This window comes from Musa acuminata, chromosome BXJ1-4 (assembly GCF_036884655.1).
Source record: "Musa acuminata AAA Group cultivar baxijiao chromosome BXJ1-4, Cavendish_Baxijiao_AAA, whole genome shotgun sequence".
Taxonomy (NCBI): Eukaryota; Viridiplantae; Streptophyta; class Magnoliopsida; order Zingiberales; family Musaceae; genus Musa; species Musa acuminata.
Genome location: NC_088330.1, coordinates 42,617,709 through 42,640,323, shown reverse-complemented (window position 1 = coordinate 42,640,323; position 22,615 = coordinate 42,617,709). Strand labels below are relative to the sequence as shown.

The following is a 22,615-nucleotide window of genomic DNA, read 5'->3' as shown; positions in this document are numbered from 1 at the left end:
GTGAAGGATGCTCATTCTGAAGATGAGTGATGAATCACAGATGATCGTATAATGTTTTGCTTCCCATTTATTCGAACCAACAGTTGTGTAGGTTAATCAAATCACATAATCGTGATTTTTGATGTGAGCTTAAGGGGGGATACAAAAGAGGAAGAACGAGAATAAGGAAGAACACGAGCATCATAATGTGTTTCGACCCATGAATTACTCATATGAATGACTAATTGGTACATGCAAGTTTCTCGTTATTAAATAAGCGATGATTAAACTCATAATCATTCCTTCACCCAAGCATAATTCACAATCAAATTATAACATCATGTGTATATACTTGTATTGTAACATTTGATTAGGAATGACACGAGATCTAGAAAACTTCTTTTCTTACAAAATTCTGTAGATTATATCAAGTATATTACTATTTTTTTAATTAATTTTGATTTTTTGAGATACTCATTAACAAAACAAATAATAGAAAAATTAAACAATCTTACGATAATTATAAATAATAGGAGAATTAATAATTTGCTATCGAATCCGTTTAGAGATCCGACCCGATTTGCGGACAGGTGTCCGAAGCGGGGTGTCTTCTTTTTTATCCAACGCGTAGGAACTCTACTACCACGTGGGTGCTTCGCTGTCGCCACCCGCAGGCCAAAATAAGGCATAAAGAAACACGAGTCCGATCCCCTTCGACTTCGCCTTGGCTTCTTGCCCTTCTCCCTGATTTCCTCGGCGAGCATCAGATCCCGCCTCCTCTCTCTCTCTGTTACCCGTTCACTCTCTCCGGCCGGCTGCGAGAAGTTCCGTGAAGAAGCGGGCAAGAATGGAGAACGGCAGCGTCCTGGAGGAGATGAACGGCAACGGATCGGTCTCGTCGCCCGCCGGTAATCCTCGGGAGCTTTCATTTTCTCGACTCTTTCGATTCTTTCCTCAGCCTCTTGTAGGTCGGGTTCGGATTCGGGGGTTGTCTGGTGCCGCACATGCGATGCGGTGGGTCATGCCAGGGGGCGTTTGAGTGATTGAACCTGTGGATCATGTTTCGGGGGTGTTTTGGGTTGGGTTGGGTTGGGTTGGATGTGAAAATGGAAGCTTCTAATTAGTATGAGAATGTGATCTCAGATTAGAGAATCGGTCCTTTTGATGCGTTTTGAGGAACGGCGGATCTCAAGAGTGAAGTTTGCTGATTCAGGCCAGATGGGGAATTCTGGACTGGTTTTGTGTCCCCACTGTTGAGCGGACAAGTAACTGAGAGGAAGTTGTCCAAGAATCACTCTGTTGCAATGAACCGAAAGGGTTAACCATGCGGTGCATTCTAGGAATTGAAAGCGATCGTTATTGCAATTGTGGGTTCGGTTTTAGCGCTGGATCTTTGCTGGTACTAGTTTAAGAAGGTTTACCAAGCTGTTTTTTTTTTGCATTTTTCTTCATGATGTGGTCCCCTGTATCCATAGAAAAACAAACTTTGAGTTAGTGTATTAGTTCTTTGATTCTTTCCCCCATCTCTTGTCATTGTTCTTTCTCAGGCTAGAGATATATTAGATTTTTTTAAAGAAATTATCGTTTCACTTAGAGTTGTCTCTTGTTGCTTCTACCATTGTCCTCTGCAGGAGATGTGTGAACAACTCTACGTTAGCAAAGACCCAAAGCTTATTAAGTTATATATATATATATATATGTATTTGTATATATGTATATGTATTTGTATATATGTATATGTATGTATATATATGTATATATATATGTATATGTATATGTATATGTGTATACATGTATACATGTATACATGTATATATATATATATGTATGTATATATATACACATACATATATATATACACACAGTATATATATATATATATATATATATATATATATATATAGTGAAATTTTTATGTCTCCAGTGCAAGTCAGTTGCTAGCAAGTGGTGATCACATCTTTGTTGCCTTTCATGATTTGATAACTCCAGATGTTTCTCTTTGATTTGAAGCATAATGTAAGGTTCTCATTTGAAATATATAGCTTTTCAAGTCGAGAATTTCTGGGCCTTATGTTCAGAAGAAGCTAGTTTTGTGACTAGTTACAAAAATGAAATGAATTCTTGTACTTCAATAAATTCTAGAGTCATTCTATAAACAGTGAAATTAAAATAACATTTTTTTAATCATCGCCATTACATCTTGATTATTCTAGTTTTGATTGCTTAAAATGAAGCTGGAATTATTAATTGATTCTGCTTTCTGTATATGCCAAACTTGTGGTAACATGAATCAGCTGATTTTCTACTGTCCAAGAAGTCAAAATTTTCTTTTGTATTATTGTGCAATGTCTAAATTCTTTTTTTTGCCATTTCTAGTTGACAGAAGTCTTCCTAGGGCAAATACGATGCCTGGAGGAACAAACTGTCCTGAAAGATTAGAAACAACCACAGTCAAGCCAAATCTGGAAAGGTCAAAGACTGAGAGACGTAAGCAAAGTATTCCCCATGATGATCCAACAGCTCAATTGTTTGATGATAAGATTTCTGATAAACAGAAGGTTTGAGCCTCTTGGCATCCTATAGTTTTTGGGGTGTGTTGTAATTTGATGTATTACAAGAGTTTTCTTTAGTATATAGCATTTGATGCTGCAAAATTATTGTCACTTTACATCTGTTTCCACATAGTCAGTTTCAATTTATATGTTGAGACAATCTACTACTGTTGCATTGATCTCTTTAACTAAGGGCTTGTTTGACCTTTGGTGGCTTAAAAAATTGAAACATAAATTTTTAGAGTCACAGTCGTTCTGTCTTTTTTATTTCTTTGTATGGTGCAGATGAAGATGCTAAATCGAATTGCTACAGTGAAAGATGATGGAACTGTTGTGGTTGATGTTCCGAGCAATCTTGAAGCTACATCATTAGAAGTAGAATCCGAGGATGCATATGGTGAAACAGTTGATGAAGAGCCACTAGATTCGACAGATCTCCAATATCGACCTCCTATGCAAATTGTCATTCTTATTGTTGGGACACGAGGTGATGTGCAGCCCTTTGTTGCGATTGGAAAACGTTTACAGGTTAGCTATCTCGAATTGTGATGTATTACTAATAATTACCATCAGTATATATTTTGTAACTCACTTCAGGTTTTTGTCTTTAGGGTATAACAGGTCGTTTTACTCCATTCTGAGTAAAATTATAAAAGCATCTGGAAAGATTATCTTGGGTTTTATTTTTTAATTTTTAAACTTTGCTAATTGTTTATGATGTTGTTGTTGCCAAAGTTCATGTATTTTTATTCATCTTGATTTTAGTATGTTGAGATCACCCTTTATGCACTTGGGACTTGACATAAATGAATTAAGAATTTTTGTTCCAAAAAGATTTGTCTTATTGGATTAGTATAAGAAACTCATTCAGAAAGACATATTTTGGATGTATTTGGTTGAAGATTACCTTACGACATGTAATAATCAATTTATATCTTTAAATGGTTCATATTGTTGCCATTGCTAGTAATTCTCAATTTCAGAAAGAAATGTGCTTCCTACAAATTTTGGAATATAATTTTGTTATATTTTATATTGGAATATTAGTTCTATTTACAATGGACATCCTTCTCAGGTGTTTAACCAAACAGTGTTGTTGGTATATGTACTTGCTTTATTTGATATTAACATTTTACATTTTAGATTACTATATTGTGACTATTGAATATGTTTATATAGGATTATGGTCATCGTGTTAGACTAGCAACTCATGCAAATTTCAAGGAGTTTGTATTGACTGCTGGACTGGAATTCTTTCCTTTAGGTGGAGACCCAAAGGTCCTTGCTGAATGTATGTGCATCATTTCTTAACTTGTTAATTAAAGTCAAATGAATTTATGTTTTGATAGTTTTGCTTTATATCATGCAATGTTAATTTTCCAGATATGGTGAAGAATAAAGGGTTCTTACCTTCTGCACCTTCCGAGATACCTATTCAACGTAAACAGATTAAAGAAATCATTTTTTCATTACTTCCTGCCTGCAAGGATCCTGATGTCGACACTGGTATTCCTTTCAAAGCGGATGCCATAATTGCAAATCCACCGGCATATGGTTAGTTTCATCTGAATCTCTGTATTGTTACCTGAAAGTAGCATAGGTTGTTTTTTTTTTGCTCTTGGTCTTTGTTATTGCATATAGATATTATTAGAATCCATTATTTATCCTCCAAGAACATAGAAATTGATATATGACCACACTACCCTAAGTAAACAGACCTCTGTTTTATTAATACAAGTTAAACATTTGGCAGATTTAAGACTAAATAAAACAGAAATTGTAGAAACTTGACGAAAATCTTAAAATTGAATAAACTACATGGTTTATATCAAGGAATGCAATTTAGGTATCGTTGCTAGCCGAACCGATATGGATTTGATACGTACCGAGGCATTAAAAGTGAGAAAGAAGAGGATGAGAAGAGGTGGTGTGGCTACAGAGGAGGATGAGGAGGTGGAGGTGGAAGAGGAGAGAAGTACCACCATGGGTGGGAGGCCCTAGTGCACTTATAGGGTTTGGTGCCATGATGAGGGTATGTAGACATGTAGATCAATGTGGTGTGTTTGATTTGGTTTCTACGGAGTCCTTTCCATTTTGTTCCTATTGGTAAGGTCAAAACCAACATGATATCAGCACCTGAGACAAAAATAATCCTTTGATAGAGGAGTATTATTGACATTGTATAAATAAAATGTGGAGTTTGGAAAGGGTTAATGTATGCAGCCTTAGGTTGTTTTGGTTTCAACCTTGATAATCCATGGTCTAAAGTTGGGAAGAACAAACACGATGATTTGGGTGATGTACCCGTGTCCGACATGTGTCGTACACAGATTCGTCTCCGACACAACTGAACATACGTTCAACATGCATCTTTTTTTATTTTTATTTTTTTTAATTCGTTGGATACGCCGTTTGTGTGTCGGACTCGGTGGTCGCGTGCAAAGACATCTAGGAACCTTCAGAATCTGGCTCGATGGCACGTACGGAGGTCCCGGGAACCTTTAGAATCCTTCTTCCTCACGGATTCAGGGAGGATTTTGGCGTTGAATACCTCCTGTCCCGATTGAACCCTAGCACATCACCAGCCTTCCCTTTGTTGTCATTGTGTATCATCGGACCATCCGCCCTGAGTGCCTCTCTGTAGAGTCGCGCGTTGCCATTGTGCATTGTGGGACCATCCACCCCATGCACCCCTTTGCAGAAGCAGAGTTGCACGCTATCGTCGGACCATCCACCCTGAGTGCCCCTCTGCGAAGGTGAAGTCACACGCTGCCATCGGACCATCCATCCCGAGTGCCCCTCTGCAGAGGCAGAGTCGTGCACTATCGTCGCCCCTTTATAAAGCTTCTTCCTCAGCCATGTGGCGTCGCAAGCCAAAGGTTTAATGTATACTAATGTTTAGCTTTGTTTTACTGCAAAAGACATTATTAACATATAATTATTTTTATTATTTTTTATTTTTTGATCTGGGTTTTTTTTTATTACTTCTGATTAAACTATTAACCTATTTTATTTTTTAGTTTTTTTTAATCTTAGTTATTTTACTACTTCTGATTAAATTGTTAACATATTAGTAACCTATCTTTTTTTTAATCTGAGTTTTTTACTGCTTCTGAATCCCTGATTAAATTACTATAATAATTTGAATAAACTGTAAATTGTATAAACTATAATTGTTATAATAACTTTGTTAAATTGTAAAATATAATAATTTGAGTAATATATAAAACTCATGTAAATCAAATATTATATATATATATATATATATATATATATATATATATGTGTGTGTGTGTGTGTGTGTGTGTGTGTGTGTGTGTGTGTGTGTGTGTGTGTGTGTGTGTGTGTGTGTCCTAATTTTTTTTAAATTGACGCGTTGTTGTGTTCGTGTTGTGTCAGTGTCCCATGTCTGTATCTATGCTTCTTAGGTCTAAAGGAACATGGTTCACTCTCTTCATTAATGTATGAATGGTTTAATAAGTAGTGAGAACTACATTAAGCACTTTGTAAATGGAAAAAAAATTGACAATGGAGAAATCTTATGATTTGAAATTTCAAATCAAAGCCCGTTATGCTAGCTACTTTGGCGAATAGTTATTGGGGCATAGTTACAAAGATACAATGGGTCGGAGAGAGTATCATGGTGATGACTCTTCATTCAATTTGTTTATGTTGTCTTTAGGGAAGTAAGAGTTAAACTAATGGTGAACTAGGAGGGAGTCATGTTAAATAAGTTAAGGATTTTTACAAACACTAATTTATAATGTTCCCCCTTATCAGAACTAACTCTGGAGATGGAACAAAAGACAAAGGTCAGGCTCAACCTCCTAGCAAGTAGCACTTATAAGTATAATAAATATTGCTTTATACAGTTCACGTGATGTTTGGCTAGCAACAATAAATAGTTCAATAGAATATGACTATGGTATGATTCCTAATGGAATATGAGCATATTCTACAGGATTTGCATATTTTCAGAAAATTGTTCTCTACCAATCCTGTGTTTTTTCTTCCTATTTTTTAATTCAATTCTTTATTAATCTTTTGAAAGATGGAATAACATAATTACCTATGGGAACTAATCCACTATTAATCGGAACAGAAAAAAATTAAAGTGTTTATTATAGTTATATATGGGAACTAAACCATGGTATGTAATTTCGAATGGTACCGCCCGGTACGGGCGATACGTACCGGTCCGACGGCATATCGGTACGTGGACCGCCGCTACCGAACGGAACGTGCTATAGTGCTACAGTAATAGGAAGAAATATATAAAACCGCTCAGTACGCCCTGGTGTACCGCTCGGTACATGGTACCGTACCGTACTAAGCCAATCTCGAAACACCGGTACGGTACAGTATTGCATATCTTGAACTAAACAATCATTAATTATCATACTTGTCATGATAATTTAATTATACATGTTGTAATTAAAGAAAGGTTATGAGTTTTCTTGTTGCTAAGTTGATGTTTTATCGATTCGATAAAACTAAAGATACCTTGATAAATCTTTGTTAAGGAAATATTTCCTTGATCAGATCATCAAGATGATGCAAGACATAGTGGAAGTTGTATGGATTATATCATTATTTGACTAATCAATCAAGCTATAAGATACCTTATCACGATTCATGTTTTTTATGGTTTTTTGAAGGAAGATTGTCTTTCATATTTTCTTTGCAAGGACTTGCCATCATTATGCAAGGGTCTTAAATTTCATATTAGTTGCATCCTTGATGATTGAAAAACAAGTTGATATCATCTTTAATGGCATACTCACATACAAGAACAAAAATGAAGTTTTAGCTGTGGTTCAAAGCTTAGGTGCAATATTAAGCTTTGCCACTGGCATTTGCCAACTATTGTGTCTAAAATAATATCTTCAAGAGTTGAAGACCTCAAGTTGTTCCAAAGTAGCATTTGAGTTTATAGTATGTTAACTATGCAGCAATGTTCGTTGCTACTAGTGTTGTCTTTCATGCTAGTGTAAACAAGTTAATGACTGTCATTGATGAGAAAAATATGAGAACTTGATGGTTGTTTGTTTGACTAATAACATTGCATTGTATGAATCTCAGAGTTGGGAAATGTTGATATATCTGGCCCTATATAAAGGCATTTATATGCTGCTTCGTTAAGTTTTTTCTTCTTTGTTTGTAAGCTTGTTAGGATTCCATAATCCTATGCTAAATCAAGTTACTTGTTTAGCATTAAAGCAAATTCAATCGTCTTATTAAATAGAAATATTTTGTTTCATTATATGCACATGGGAAAGTTGAACATATTTGGCATAGTTTGATGAGCTTGCACAATATGGGAACTTGTAGGAAAATGCTTATAATATGTGAAGTTTAACCATTTATTTTAGGTGTGGCTAACAATTGGTGATGATGAATTTCTTTCTATATTTGTTTCATTCCTTTTTTGTGACGATGAAGTTGCCTTCATAATTTGCAATTTGACTTTCAAGTTTAATCATTGACTTGGATTTGCTTATTCAGGACATACCCATATTGCTGAGGCGCTGAAAATACCAATTCACATTATTTTCACAATGCCATGGACGTGAGATCTTATTTCCCTTTTTTCATTCTGGTTTAGCATATCATAAATTTTAGGTTATGGTAATGTTTACCTATCTTCCAATTGAAGTTATTAATTTAAATATTCATATGCTTAATCGGCTTTTAGCTAAACCTAAATGTGGAAGTGTGTTTATCTAATTATTTGTCACAATTTCAGACCAACTAGTGAATTTCCGCATCCTCTTTCCCGTGTCAAGCAATCTGCTGGATATAGAGTAAGAATAATATTTCCCACTCTCAACTGCTAATAAGTGATGTTGCTTGGTTGGTTATTTTTTTGTGTATCAAAATATCAAAGTATTCTTGAACATGTCTGATTAATCTGGTTAAGAACTCGAGTGTGGTATAGTATTGTATATGTAAGCTAGTCCAAGGAGCTTATTTGTGCTTTTGACATCAGCTTAGGTTTTATAATTTTTATAGTTATGCTATTGAATTATTTCGGAGATTTTATCCATAGATTTAAAATCCTGGTATGGGCTGGGGAGATACATTTGACTAGATTGGTATCCATATTGCTGAGATCGGTATCAACCAAGAAAAAAATCTTAAAAAATAATAATATTATTAAAAGATAAAAGATTTATAGGATATAAAAATAAAATATAGTTTTTAATGAAAAAATTAATATGTATATGTAGCTTGGAGCTTCTATATCCACCATATAGGTGCATTTTTAGATGATGTAGATTAATTGTGTGTTTTTTGACATTTCCTCTATATTATGGTATACCTGATCCCATATAGGGTTAAGGGCTACTTTTTGTTTTCTTCTTTCTTTGTTCTTGTATCGTTTCCTTCTCTGTATTATCAATGCTAGATGATAAATATTACAATGGTGGTAGATGATAAATATGTTGGTTCTAACAAATAGCAAATAATATCAACATTTCTTCTATTTTATATTAATTATATATTTGCCTTTAGTTAACAACGATTTTCTTATTCTCCTTATCTTTTATAATTTTTTTTCCTTCTGAGGTTGTCAAATTAACTAGTATTAGCTAAATCTGGTTGTGTTTGATCGATTCTAGCTAATTCTAATCAATTTCTGACTACAAAGCTAATAAATTGATCAAAACTGGATTGGTTTTAGAAAAGTTTATATAAAATGGGCATATCATATTGGAATGACCAATGCAATTTGTTTTGATTGGCATCTTGTATACATTTGAGCTATTTGTTGTGCCCTCTTCTGATTAAGAAGATTTTTGTTCTATTTTGCAGCTTTCGTATCAGATTGTCGATTCTATGATTTGGCTTGGAATACGGGATATGATAAATGATTTTAGAAAAAGAAAGTTGAAACTGCGACCGGTGACTTATTTAAGTGGTGCACAGGATTCTGCCTCTGACATACCTCATGCATATATATGGAGCCCACATCTTGTTCCAAAACCAAAAGGTAATTCTTTAAATTAAGCGGCTAATGATTAATCGATTGGTTTGCCTGTAAATGTTAAACTACATCATGAAATGAATCATAAAAATAAACTACGCCATGAAATGTAAATATTAGATGATATGACATGAGAACACAAATTTAGACTCAAATAATAGGTCAGTATGGGGTTGAATGTTAAATGTTCTAATGTTCTATATTATTTTTTGCTAGCAACTGGCTCATGACACTAATTTTTTTTATTTTTTCTTTTGGTTTTATTAACATGACAAAAAAAAGTATGTCATATGAACTATTCCACTATTAGGAAACAAAAGGAACAACAATTGCAACAAATATTTTATCTACCTTAGAAAAGTAGCGTATGTTTTATGTTATATAATGTGTAACTAACCATAAGTGTAAACATATATTTCATTTTGATCGTTGGTGTAGGCAAGTGTGACAGTTCTTCTTCGACATAAACCTGTCTATTTTGAATCTTTTTTATTGCTACTGTTTGCAGATTGGGGACCCAAAATTGATGTGGTTGGATTTTGTTTCCTTGACCTTGCATCAAATTATGAACCTCCAGAATCACTTGTGAAATGGCTGGAAGCTGGTGAAAAGCCTATTTATATTGGTTTTGGTAGCCTTGTAAGTTCAGTCATCTCAAAAGAAACTATGCATTTATCAACCTTAGCATCTGCAAAGTACTATTGCTTCCTGAGTGCACTTACCTTGTTTTGCATTCCCTCAAAAGATTCTTAGAATCATCGATGCTAGTTGACAGTAACATTCTATGCATTAGTTTCTGTAGATATAGTATTGATTTTATCCTTCTTGTAGGTGTACTGATTTGTAATCACGACACCATTTGTAAAACTTTAACTAAGTAGATTTCTATGTTGGTTTTCTGACTTTCTCGAGTCTTTATATCGACTCTAGCATGTTTGATAAATCTTCTGGCATATCAGTCATTATAGTGTCGTAGACAGGCTGTATGCTTTATTATAAATATGTTGCTTTAATTTCTTGATACACAAAGAAAGTGATTTTTTGGGTTGGCCAGATTTGTTTCATCCAAAACTTGACCATCTTGTAATATGGCATATAGAAAACTGCATATATGAGATTTTAGATATCAAGATTATTCATGAGAAGTTGCAGCATACCCTATCATTCTTGTAATTTAGAATATTAATACTGACTCTAAACAATTAGTCTGTGCTGGTAAGTCACTCTCATTATTGTGATTCTTTGGTGATAAGATTGAGTTAGTACAGAGGGCAATCAATATTTTGCACCTTCTTTTTTAATTGAATTCTCTGTCTCTCTGTTTATCCTTTCTTTCCCTTTTTGTGTCCACCTCATATCTTTTTATAGGAAATTTCATATATTTTTGGAATGTAATGGCATGATGGTCCATGAGGAAAATGGTATGATTCTAAAAGGGTATATTATATGATGGATGGCTTAATATTGTATCGATGATGATTTCAAGACAGTCATGAAAGTGAGGAGCTTCCAAATTCATCTATAATGCAAATTCATCTGGCTTATTAAGTTTCATGTTTGTTTGTGCGGGATGGAACTTTGGTTTTAGATTAAGAGGATGAAGGAATGAAAAAAAAGAGGTCTTATCCACGATATCATATGCTAATGATAAAGGACAAGTTTGCCCTTTTGATAAGTTGTCAAATGGCAAGTTGTTAGATTGGGCCAATGTCTAGCGCAGTATGGAAAATCATTTTGCTGATTGCATCCCACCCATCCATTCAGCCCAAGGGGAAACTCAAAAAGGGCAGCCCTATGCATGTGTCTTCCACCAATATGGGGTCGGTGGTCATATTTTTGCTCCTGCAAGTACAAAGGTTAGTGTTGTAGCCAAAACCCTAATTAACCAGGTCATAAAGAAGCAAAACTTACCATAATCAGAACGTTTTTGGGATAAACTACAGCAAGGAAACTCTTCCATGCCTTCTCAAAGAAAAGTCATGGTGGCAATTAAGTTGAATTCCTAACCTCTAGGCTCTATGAAAATTGAAATTATTTAAGCATGAGCCTGATCAACTGTTCATATCATGAACTGGTCTCAACTTTTTAATACTGTTAAACCAGTATCTAATTCATTAGTGGATACGTAGTCATCTTCAAATGCTTGGATTGTCATGTTATTTTCTATATTTTCTTGATAAGTTGCTCCACTTGTATTATTATCATGATACATTTTACTGTGTACAAAATATGGAATTTCACTGTTGGTAGGGATTGTCATCACAATTACAAATTCTATCCTACAATGCCTCTCTTAGTGTGTTTGATGTTTTATCATAAGAACCCTGGTCCTCTTTTGTTACAAATTATTTTTCATTATTGTTCACTTTTTATTTTGATATTTTATGAGTAGCCTGTTCAAGAGCCTGGAAAAATGACGGAGATTATTGTGGAGGCACTGAGTATCACTAAACAGAGAGGCATCATTAACAAGGGCTGGGGTGGCCTTGGGAGTTGTAAGCATAATATTTATATTACAGTTTATATTTGTTCGTCTTTGGATGGTTGGCCTCGACAAATAATTCAAAAGTATACCTTTTTTTTTTTCAGTGGCGGAACCCAAGGATTTTGTTTACTCATTGGATAATGTTCCACATGACTGGCTATTCTTGCAGTGCAAGGCAGTGGTAAGCCTCAGATTTAACGCTTATGGTATATGTTATTGCTACTTTTGGTTGTTGTATGAAGCCAGATCTTTTATGACATTTATTGAGGAAAGCAGGAACCTTATAATATGTGGATTTATCTGATTTGCAGGCGTCTGCTTGTGCATGACCCTGTGTGACAGCTGCATTGGGTCTTAATGTTGTTAAGTTACAACTAATGATTAAGTAGTGTATTTGTAGGATTTTATGTTTACTAAAGCTTATCATTTTCATTAGTGAGATTTTCCCATCATTTTTGTTAAATGTGTTTTTCCTTTCTCTCGACCAAGCACCCAGTCGAATTGGAAAACATAAATCAATGTAATGCTGAGTCTAGATTACTGAACAAGAAATATCAGAAGCTGCTTGAAATATGTGGATGTCCGAGAAATCTGTTTGTATGATTAGTTTTGTCATTCTTTCCTCTAGGAAAATAAGAAGGTTGATTCGCTGAAAAAGACTTCTGTTTTTAGAATTTTCTGTCTAAGGCTGTCCTTTTTGGTTTCTGATCACCCACGCAGTGTTTCCCTCAAGGATTCGGATCTTGATCTAGTGACAATACTGAGGGCTGGGTTTACCATCAGGTGGGCTTATCGTTCGGTACCAATCACGTGATGGGCTGAAGTCGAGCAGTAAGCATGATTCACAGTGGTTACCACCCCTATACCGCTCATAAGGGGTGGGCTGTCTCATTGTTCACCCAGACTAGTAAATACTGATCAATATCTATCAATCCGAGTGAAATCATAGTGTACCAATTTGAAAATGTGCCCATCTTAGATGGTACTTTTGGGGAAAATGGAAGAATATGTCAGCTCCTAACATGTCCTTAATATTATAGAGGGACAAGGGGGTTCAGAACAATGTTATGCATGTCATAAGGTAGTTATACGGACTTCACAGTTTACACGTAATATGCCTGTAAGGTAGGCAAAATCTAGTACCTGAAGAAATATGTACCTGTTTGAATTCAATATTATTTTTTTCTAGACATTCATTTCTCTAAATTAGTAATATACTTTGTTATATAGAATGTCAAAGACACAATGCTAGTTAGTGAAATTGTGAGCCTTCCTCTGAATTGATTGTTGTGGTTTGCATCTCAGGTGCATCATGGCGGGGCTGGAACAACTGCTGCTGGGCTTAAGGCTGCTGTACTAATTTTCATATGTTTTAGTTTGCTTTTCGCTGTTCTTATATTCCAATCAAAATTTGCTTATTAACCATGGCTTTGTAGTGTCCGACAACCATCATACCTTTCTTCGGTGATCAACCCTTTTGGGGAGAGCGAGTGCATGCTAGGGGACTAGGACCTCCACCTATTCCTGTCGATCAATTTTCATTGCAGAAGTTGGTCGATGCAATAAACTTTATGATGAAACCCGAGGTGGATATACTTGATCCTTTTTCTCTTATTTATTGTTTTTGTTCCTATCATCACAGTGATAGTTCTTTTTCAAGTTGTCCTTTTAGAGTTTAAGTATTTTTTAAATATGACTTGGAATTAAATCTGATTGGTAGTTAATTTTTACAAGCATTATATACTTTCTTAATGGTTGTTGGTACTTGACATGATCATACTAGTAAGATATTAGGTCTGCAATACAGTGATATACAATTTTGCATATTTTGGTTGGCTCAACAATCATTTTAATGCCATAATCATGAAGTAAATTTATTCATTCTTTCTTATTAACAATCTGTGATTGATAAGCCTTCCTTTTCTTCCGTTTGGATGCTTACTGTCAAATAGTTTGTCTTCCATCTCAAAAAAGTCATTATTGTTTCTATTGATATATTTTCTGTTAGCCATGTGTTATAATTTTGTTCATTTCTTCTTTAAATACCTCAATATGAAAAAAATCACAACTCCATTTTATCAAAAACAAACACAATGTCACAATAGATAGGTGGTGGTTCTGTGGTAAAAGACAGCAGTGACTAGTATGAGAACTAGATGAGAGGAAACCACTTATTGCCATACTGAGATTGATATTGACTCTTTCTTATTTGCAGCAAATCATTAAATCAGATCTCATTATCTATGTTTACTATCTAAGCATCCGATTGGTGCTAAATTAACATACAAACTTCATTTTGCGTCTTATTGTTGGTCCTTAAAACCTTAATTAGTATTTAGAGTTGAAGTTGAATATTAGAATTCACTCTTGAATTTGAATATTAGCATTCATGTCAACTTTCACTCTCCATTATTTGAGTATTGTCTCCTATTGTGGTTTGTGTTTCTTGCTTCTAATATTTGTATGTTATGTCAGTATGATTGTTTTAGATTGATAAAAAACATGATTGAGCATGTATGGATCTCTCAAATTTATAGGTTAAGAAAAATGTTATGGCACTATCAAATGTCATGGAAACAAAGGATGGTGTTTATGAAGTGTATTTTTGAAAATTGATCATGAGGTGGTAATTTTAGAGGAAGATGTTTCAAAATTTTCAGAAACACCATCCTCTATTTTCATGATCTTGGCCAATGCCACGACATTTTCCTTGATTGTAAATTTGAGAGATCCATATAAGCTCAATCCTAACAATCATACTAAAATAATATGCAGATATTAATAGTAAAAAGTACAAACCACAATAGGAGATAATATTCAAATAATGGTAAGCGATTTGATGAAAATATTCAAATTCTGTTTTTTGCTTTTAATATTTGCTCAGTATAATTATTTTAGTGCCTATAAGAAACATTATTGAGTATGTATGGATCTCTCAAATTTACAAGTGAAGAAAAATGTTGTGACACTAGCCATGGAAACAAAGGATGGTGTTTTTGGAGAAACATATTTCAAAGATGCTTTCAGCTTTAGAAACACCATTCTTTGTTCCCATGGCCTTGGCCAACGTCAGGATTTTTTCCTTGACTATAAAATTGAGACATCCATACAAGTTCAATATTATTTCTTATCAGCACTAAAACAATCATATTGAAATAATATGCAAATATTAATAATAAAAAGCACAAATCACAATCGAAGATAATACTCAAATAATGGTGATAATGGTGAGTGAAAGTTGACATTAATATTGTAATTCACTTTTGAATTTGAATACTAACATTTATGTCAACTTCCACTCATTATTTTAAGTGTTATCTCATATTATGGTTTGTGTTTTTTACTTTTAATATTTGTATGTTCTATTAGTATGATTGCTTTAACGGAATCTCTCAAATTTACAAGTTAAGAAAAATATTGTAGCACTAGCAAAAGTCATGAAAATAATAGATGGTATTTCTGGAGTAATTAAAGTATTTTTGAAATATCTTCCTCTAAAATTAATCTTGAGATGGTAATTTTAGAGGAAGATGTTTCAAAAATATTTTCATTGCTCCAGAAACATCATCTTCTGTTTTCATTGCCTTGGCTAGTGCCATGACATTTTCCTTGACTATAAATTTGAGAGATTTGTACAATCTCAATCTTATTTTTTATCAATACAAAAGCAATCATACTAAAATAACATACAAATATCAGCAACAAAAAACATAAATCATAATAGGAGATAATACTTAAACAAGGACGAGTGAAAATTGACATAAATATTCAAATTCAAGAGTGAGTGCTAATATTTAAATTCAATCCTGAATTTGAATACTAGCATTCGTGTCAACTTTCAATTACCATTATTTAATAGTTGTCTCATGTTGTGGTTTACGATTTTTGCTTCTAATATTTACATTATGTCGGTATGATTGTTACAGTGAAATAAGATTTGAGCTTATATGAATCTCTAAAATTTATAGGTCAAAGAAAATGCTTTGATATTGGCCAAATCCATGGAAACCGAGGATGGTGTTTCTGGAGCAGTGAAAGCATTTTTGAAACATCTTCCTCCAAAATTATCATCTCAGGATACTCTTGAATCCTCAGCCTTCATGGATCCTTTGCTCGCCCCAGTGAAAAAATGCTTTGGTTGTTCCTAAACCTCATCCTATTTCTTTTTTTACACCTGATCTGCACATTCATCGGTCATCAATTTTACAGCCTTGGAGGTCATGTGATCTATGTATAATTTATATGTAGAAGTTTGTATCGTATTTCTTGTGTTCTTTGTTAAAACAGCACATCACTTCCTTTGATGTAATCCGATGTATGTTCAGTACGAGGAGAGTCTCAACAAATTTGGCTCATCTTTTGAGATATAGGACCAAAGTTCATCGAAGTCAAGATGGAGATTTAGATCGGTGCATGTTTTGTCATCCTCCCCCCACCTGCTTTTCTGCTTAGATAATCCATGACGGTTTCTTGTTTCCTGCAAACAGAAAAGTAAGTTGGTGGAGCATTATATCTCATGTTTGTAAAATTATTCTTCGTGATCAAAGCTTCTATAATTCATTCACTACTGCTGTTCTACCTTCGTGAATCACATTCATAATTAACTCTCATGCTCATAATGTTGTGGCATTCATGTTAGATTCTGTTGGTGCCATATATCATCATCTTAAACATATTGCAGCCATCAACACTGAATCGGCACAGAGTAAGTAATAAACAAAGGAAGAGGATCGTACCATTCAATATACAGAAGTTGAGATTTCCTAAAGAACTCTTCCATCCATGCCATCGAGAAGACCTGACCACAGCCCTTTCACCGGCGGCAACTGTGCCACTAGCGCATTCCAGGGAGGGTAGCCGACGCCACTCCCACGAACTCGACCATCCATGCGCAGAGAGAGATACCTACAAATCCAACCGAGTCTTATGGAAGCAGCTAAAATTAAAAACCAAGTCAAACATACGACAGAATACTTACACTGGTGAATCGAGCGAGACATTGGCCAACTTCTTCTGTTCATCTAACCATCTGCAAATGAAGCAAATATAAGAATGATAAAAGGATATGTTTGGCCCGAATTAATATCCCTTACTTGGCCCATTCAGAAGTGTAAAGAGGACTCAGCCGCCACAGCCTCTTCTTTTTGTCGACGATCGCCTCATCCTCCTCATCAATCTCGTCGAGGTCAAACCTAGGCGTATTTCCATCTGTAGCAAAAGGAACGACGAGCACTCCTCGCTCCACAAGTCCATCCGTGTAAGGTTTGCTACGGGCGAAGGAATCAGCAATGTATGAGGCAGGACCGGCGAGAATGACAAGACGTGCGACTCCCCTCAGATCACCGACCGCGATGCTTCTATTCCCGTCCACCCGAAGCTTAAGCTTCGAGAGGTTTTCCTCCCTCGATAACTTTGCTAGCTGAGCATTTTTGGCACTGCTCTCCCTCGTATACAGAAATGCAAACAACAGAACTGCTCCGAGATCTATCCCAAACCCCTTTAAAATCTCAGGGAGGTCTGCGGCTCTTGACGAATTGACAAGAGCAGGAACCAACCGCGTGATGGAAATCAATCCTCCCAAAGCACCACTTGCCATGAACGCAAGATAGAAGAACATCCGCACCGAACGAAATGGTGAGAGGACTTCACTTCTTATCTTGGCTGTTGAACTAGAGACAAAAAAAAAAAACGAAATTTAAATCTCAAAAAAAGACCTCTTTTTTCCGAGAAATTGAAGAACAGGGTGACATTACTATAATTCTTGTTGAAATCAGAAAGACAGGAGACGTAACGCTTGTTACCAAGACATAAATAAGCCCTAACAGCAATCATTCGGATCTTTCCAATTCGAGCGCAAAGAAACAAGAAGCAAGAGGGGTGGACTCGTCGATGACCTGATCTCGGTGGAAGGCGACGGCTTGTTGGCCGCCGAGCAGCGGATGATGTGGGGCCGCCGCTTCGTCGGGCCAAGGCGCTCCCCCGGGGGTCGAGGAGAGGAGCAACCACCTCCGCTTACGAGAGGTGCAGGTGTTGGCGCCAGAGACAGGGCTCGATGACGAACCGGGCATGAGATGAGGAGAGAGGCGAGCGCCGGAGCTGCCATGGCCGTTCTCGTTGCGCGCACCTCCTCCCACTTCTGCGGCTCTGCTACCGTGAAGAAGCCACGACTGGCGTTTGCTCGACCACGCCATTCCGTGGCTCATATTATAGCAGTGTGCGACTTACTGGAAAAATTACACATATATCCTTCATATTTTCTTATTTTTATATTTACCCCTATAAACTATATATATATATATATATATATATATATATATATATAGTTTAGAAGGGTAAATATAAAAAATAAGAAAACGCACTTTTTAATATATAAATATTAAAAAGGATATATATTTTGACAAATATATAAAAACGGCCAATTTATTAAGGGGCAGTCATGCCATTTAAAAAAGGATAACCTCATTAAATTTTTTTTATTTTACTGAAAGGAGAATTTGCATATATTAACTTTCATTAATGCTCATTCAAAGAACTCAAGCTAATCATTTTCAATCACAATCAATAATACTGTATTTATGTTAACATAGACTAAAAAACAGATGAACTAATGGATTATGCATCCCTTGTTTATAGAGGGTTATTCACTATAAATATATAACATAAATGCCTCTCAAAATATTAGTTATATAATAAATATTATAAACATCCAAAATAAGATCCTCAATATTCTTAACATCAATTAAAATTTTAAATAATATTAATGCCAGTTAGTTATATCATAAGATGTTGAATTCAAATCCCACATTTGCCATTTACCTTCTTAAGAAAACATTCATTTGATGATTAACTAACAAAACTTACACCTCAACCAACTACTGTGTATATTTAAAACAAAGAAAACTAATACAAATCCACTACTCTTTTGAGTTTCAAGTGTTTGCATACATCTATTAGAGGATTTGTGAAATTGAGCAGCAGACAAGAAAATATATGTGCATAGAAAAGCTTGCAAGAGATTTTGTATGACAATAGTAGTATAGCAAGTACCAAAAGTGAGAGAGGATGCCAAGACATGATTTCTTCATTCTATCAGTGTGATATATTACTACAAAGTGAACACCGATAGATTAGGCAATACAGGAGAAGAGACTAGTAGTGCATTCAATTTGGAAAATTCAATCCTACCGATATGGACTCATGATAAACAAGTCTCACATCTGCCATGGACAACTGATTTTGATAGAACGAAGTCTTTCAAGGAAAACAACGATCAAGCATAGACAAACAAAATTTGGCCAAAAGAGACACTAGTAGCCACCCTAGAGGTCATTGACCACATCGTAAGGAATAGGGGTGACAGTCTCAAGAGTCGCACCTTCCACCATAAAGCCAGGCTTAGGGCCCTCCGGTTGCCGTTTTGTCACGGCCTTAGCTGGTTTTGCCTAAGGCGTGCGGCACCCTCGCGCGTCCGTCCGCAAAGGTCAGCCTCCCCGAAACCTCCCATTGTCCCTTAGGACCAACAAAAGAGAGAACGGGTTAAAGAGAACGCCTCAATCGGGATCCACAAGCAAACATGTCCGAAAAACACTTCATAGACAATGCAAATTACAAACAGACTTTACAAGCTCTGAATAGTTGCACAACAAAGGGTAAAATGGTCCATTACAGACCGAAAAGCTCTCGAACGTGTCCACATGACACAACCTTTATTTACAAGCCTAAAGAGACCACCAACCCAACTAAAATGAGACTTATAAGCCTTCGGCCGCCCCTCTACCTACTATACAAGGCATGAACATGCCAAAAGACAACGGACAGACATAAGCATTACATCCAACATCTTGTTTAGAAGTTTGTCCGTTACAGTTTGGTGCTGATGACCACGCCGCGTGCCTTTGCCTCGGCCTTCAATTGGTCATTCTTTTTCAACCTCGAGCGAAAATCTTCCCTGGCACCTGGACGACTGCACATGCTCCATGCGGACATGGATCCTTTTCTTGATGATCCGGTTGCCGACCTGGAAGTAGAAAATTTTGCCCCACCGTCAATTGGCATGAAGTGAAAGCCAACACTACCAGAGTAAGCAGGACAGTTCATAAGGCCCCAGCCATTGCATGATCTGGAATTGGTCGATCCACACAACTGTACCCTGCAAGCAAGAGCGGCTGTTGTCATGGACACCCGCAACACACACAGAAGCACTATTGAATATACACCACACATAAAGAAATTGAAACAAACTACAACATGTACCATCATTCACGAAGCAAACGATCAATTTGCAAATCACTTAATTGCCAAACAATTAGTAAAAAAATGACTGCTAAAATAATAGTAAAAAAGGAAATGATTGTCAAAATACAAAGGCACCCTTAAAGATTTCATTCCATTATATTAAGCAAACAGAAGCTTATGCAGCCTAGTATAAACGTCAGGCTTAGTTTTGGGCTTGGGCATGAAGAGAATGTAATACAAAGTAAGCCCAAGTCATGGAATGACTGTATAGAATCTTTTGCAGCTAATGATGATGTGATCTAGTCTCACAGCAAAATACTCATTGGTTCTTGTAGATTGACATCAGATGAATCGAAGTTGACTGGTTTTTCCAGATTCTGCCAATGTTGTTTTACCCACCTCACATCACAAAGAATACCAATTTGGCATAAGACCATGATGAGCAATAGGCGAGGACGCATATTCAACCTGGAACTAGCAATAGTAAAGGACGTCGGATCTAATAATTGAGATCTCATGTCCCAGGATAATGAATATCTTATTCAATTATCCATCAAAAAGATCATCTAAACCTAACAATAGCTTTTGACACTCGATCGAGAACTCTTCCCGATGTGCAGATTGCCAGCCAAAGGTTCCTGTTTTTTCAGTTTATGACGCCTATAGAACTTGTCCAAGCTTCTGAAGAGAAAAAGCCTTTCCTTTCCAACACAATCAATCACCAATTGAATCTTACGAACAAAGACAGAGAGAAAAAGAAAGGGAACCGGGGTTAGGATTCCGACCTGCTTGTTGACCACGACGCCGACGGCGCGCTTGGTGACGTTCCAGAACTTGCCGGTGCGACCGTAGTAGAACTTGTGCGGCATGCCCTTGTGTACGGCGCCGTTGACCTTAATCTCGACCTAGTCGCCGATCCTGTAGGTACGCAGGTACGTCGGAAGGGGGATGTACCCTTTCTTCCGTAAGGGCCGGGAGAAGAGGTCCCTGGTGCGAGAACGAAGGCCGTGACCCACCGGCATTCTCTCTCACTCTCCCTCCGCTCTACCGCCGCCGCCTGCCGCCTCCAGGGGACAGTACCGGGACGGCACCGAAGTCCAGGGTTTCTTTTGGTACTTATGGTCGTGTACATTTGGGCCTGTGAATTGGCAGACCGGCCCATTTAGTTCTTACCATTGAGTGCTTCATACGGGACTGATAAGGAGTATTGCCTCTTATGAGGATTTCCTTTAATTCTTGATATGAAAAAAATAAATAATTTTTTTACTAATTAAAATATATCAATACGCCATCTCACTCTAATAGTTCATTTACTTCCAATATAACATTCCATCTTATTTCATACAGATTTGTTTTGTAGTTTTATTTAATAAAATAATTAGTAAATTAAATAATATAATTTCGTTGACTAGTATAATCTTGATTAATTTTATTATCGATATATTATACTATATACATTCTATAATGAGGATATATTATTAATTTTCTTTTATAATTATTTAATAGATTTTTATTGTTCGATACGTAAAGGGTTCAAAGTCAATTGATATCTACTTTCAATTACGATTCATGTCAATTGGAGCGTATCGGATAATACTCCCTCTAATACTTAAATTAGTTTGTGTTCAGAATGTTCAATTAATGTATTCAGTTGGAAAGTTAGAAGTTAATATCCTTAATTTTCAAGTATACTATTATTATTGTATTTGGTTCGACTCGACGTGTTGAAAGTGCAAAACAAAAAAAGAAATCAATTTATTCAAAACGAAATATCATTTTATCCAATCCGTTTTGAAATTTACTCCAACCTTCCAAAGCATCGAGAACAATTAAATTGTAAAAGGTAACTTTCATGTAGCCAAATACTAAATCCGTAATCAAATCTTTAGTTCAATGAATTGCATACTTATCACTAGTATTTGGTATGAGCTATGCATGTATCCATGTCTCGAGTTGTAATGGTATAATTATGCATGTATTTCAATCACTTTCCCTTTTTTCTTACATTTTCTTCCAAATTAAATTCCCATTTTTCAATCTTGAATCGTATACCATATTTGGGCTCGAAACAATGACACAGAATGACCTCATTTTTATCCCTTCTTCTAACCAAATCATTTTCTTTTATGGCAGAAATTTGTAGTGTATTTTTGTGAACTATGCATATATTTATTTATTTATTTATTTATTGTGCGTGTATATTGTCATCATACGTGACATGCGCATGTCGGATGAATAGGGTAATACGTGTTCCTCAACACACGTGACGTGCACGTGATAGCAAAGTGAGTGCGTTCAACGTGGGACAGGGCTTTGGAAAGGAAGCGTACTTGCCAAATGCGGGCGCTTCGGCATCGGCGTCCACTAGCGGGGCCC

The 22,615-nt window shown here is 35.8% G+C and overlaps 2 protein-coding genes and 1 long non-coding RNA gene across 3 annotated transcripts; 1 reads left to right on the top strand and 2 right to left on the bottom strand.

Moving 5' to 3' along the window:
* Positions 1-649: 649 nt before the first annotated feature.
* On the top strand, positions 650-16,371 carry LOC135671816 (sterol 3-beta-glucosyltransferase UGT80A2-like). The gene is made up of 14 exons (XM_065180051.1): positions 650-887; positions 2,356-2,537; positions 2,817-3,059; positions 3,711-3,822; positions 3,915-4,085; positions 8,037-8,100; positions 8,278-8,335; positions 9,348-9,525; positions 10,028-10,158; positions 11,912-12,014; positions 12,109-12,185; positions 13,310-13,357; positions 13,441-13,590; positions 15,973-16,371. The coding sequence occupies exons 1-14, from the start codon at positions 827-829 to the stop codon at positions 16,150-16,152; spliced, it is 1,758 nt and encodes a 585-aa protein (XP_065036123.1). The 5' UTR covers positions 650-826; the 3' UTR covers positions 16,153-16,371.
* Positions 16,216-18,187, bottom strand: LOC103982355 (protein LOW PSII ACCUMULATION 1, chloroplastic). Its single transcript, XM_009399267.3, has 5 exons — positions 17,899-18,187; positions 17,098-17,673; positions 16,983-17,033; positions 16,741-16,909; positions 16,216-16,481 (listed from the first exon to the last, which is right to left on the bottom strand). The coding sequence occupies exons 1-4, from the start codon at positions 18,105-18,107 to the stop codon at positions 16,768-16,770; spliced, it is 978 nt and encodes a 325-aa protein (XP_009397542.2). The 5' UTR covers positions 18,108-18,187; the 3' UTR covers positions 16,216-16,481; positions 16,741-16,767.
* Positions 18,188-19,578: 1,391 nt separating this feature from the next.
* LOC135672667 (uncharacterized) lies at positions 19,579-21,351 on the bottom strand. The gene is made up of 2 exons (XR_010513042.1): positions 21,025-21,351; positions 19,579-20,153 (listed from the first exon to the last, which is right to left on the bottom strand). It is a non-coding gene; the product is annotated as an uncharacterized LOC135672667 (long non-coding RNA).
* Between the last annotated feature and the right edge of the window lie 1,264 nt (positions 21,352-22,615).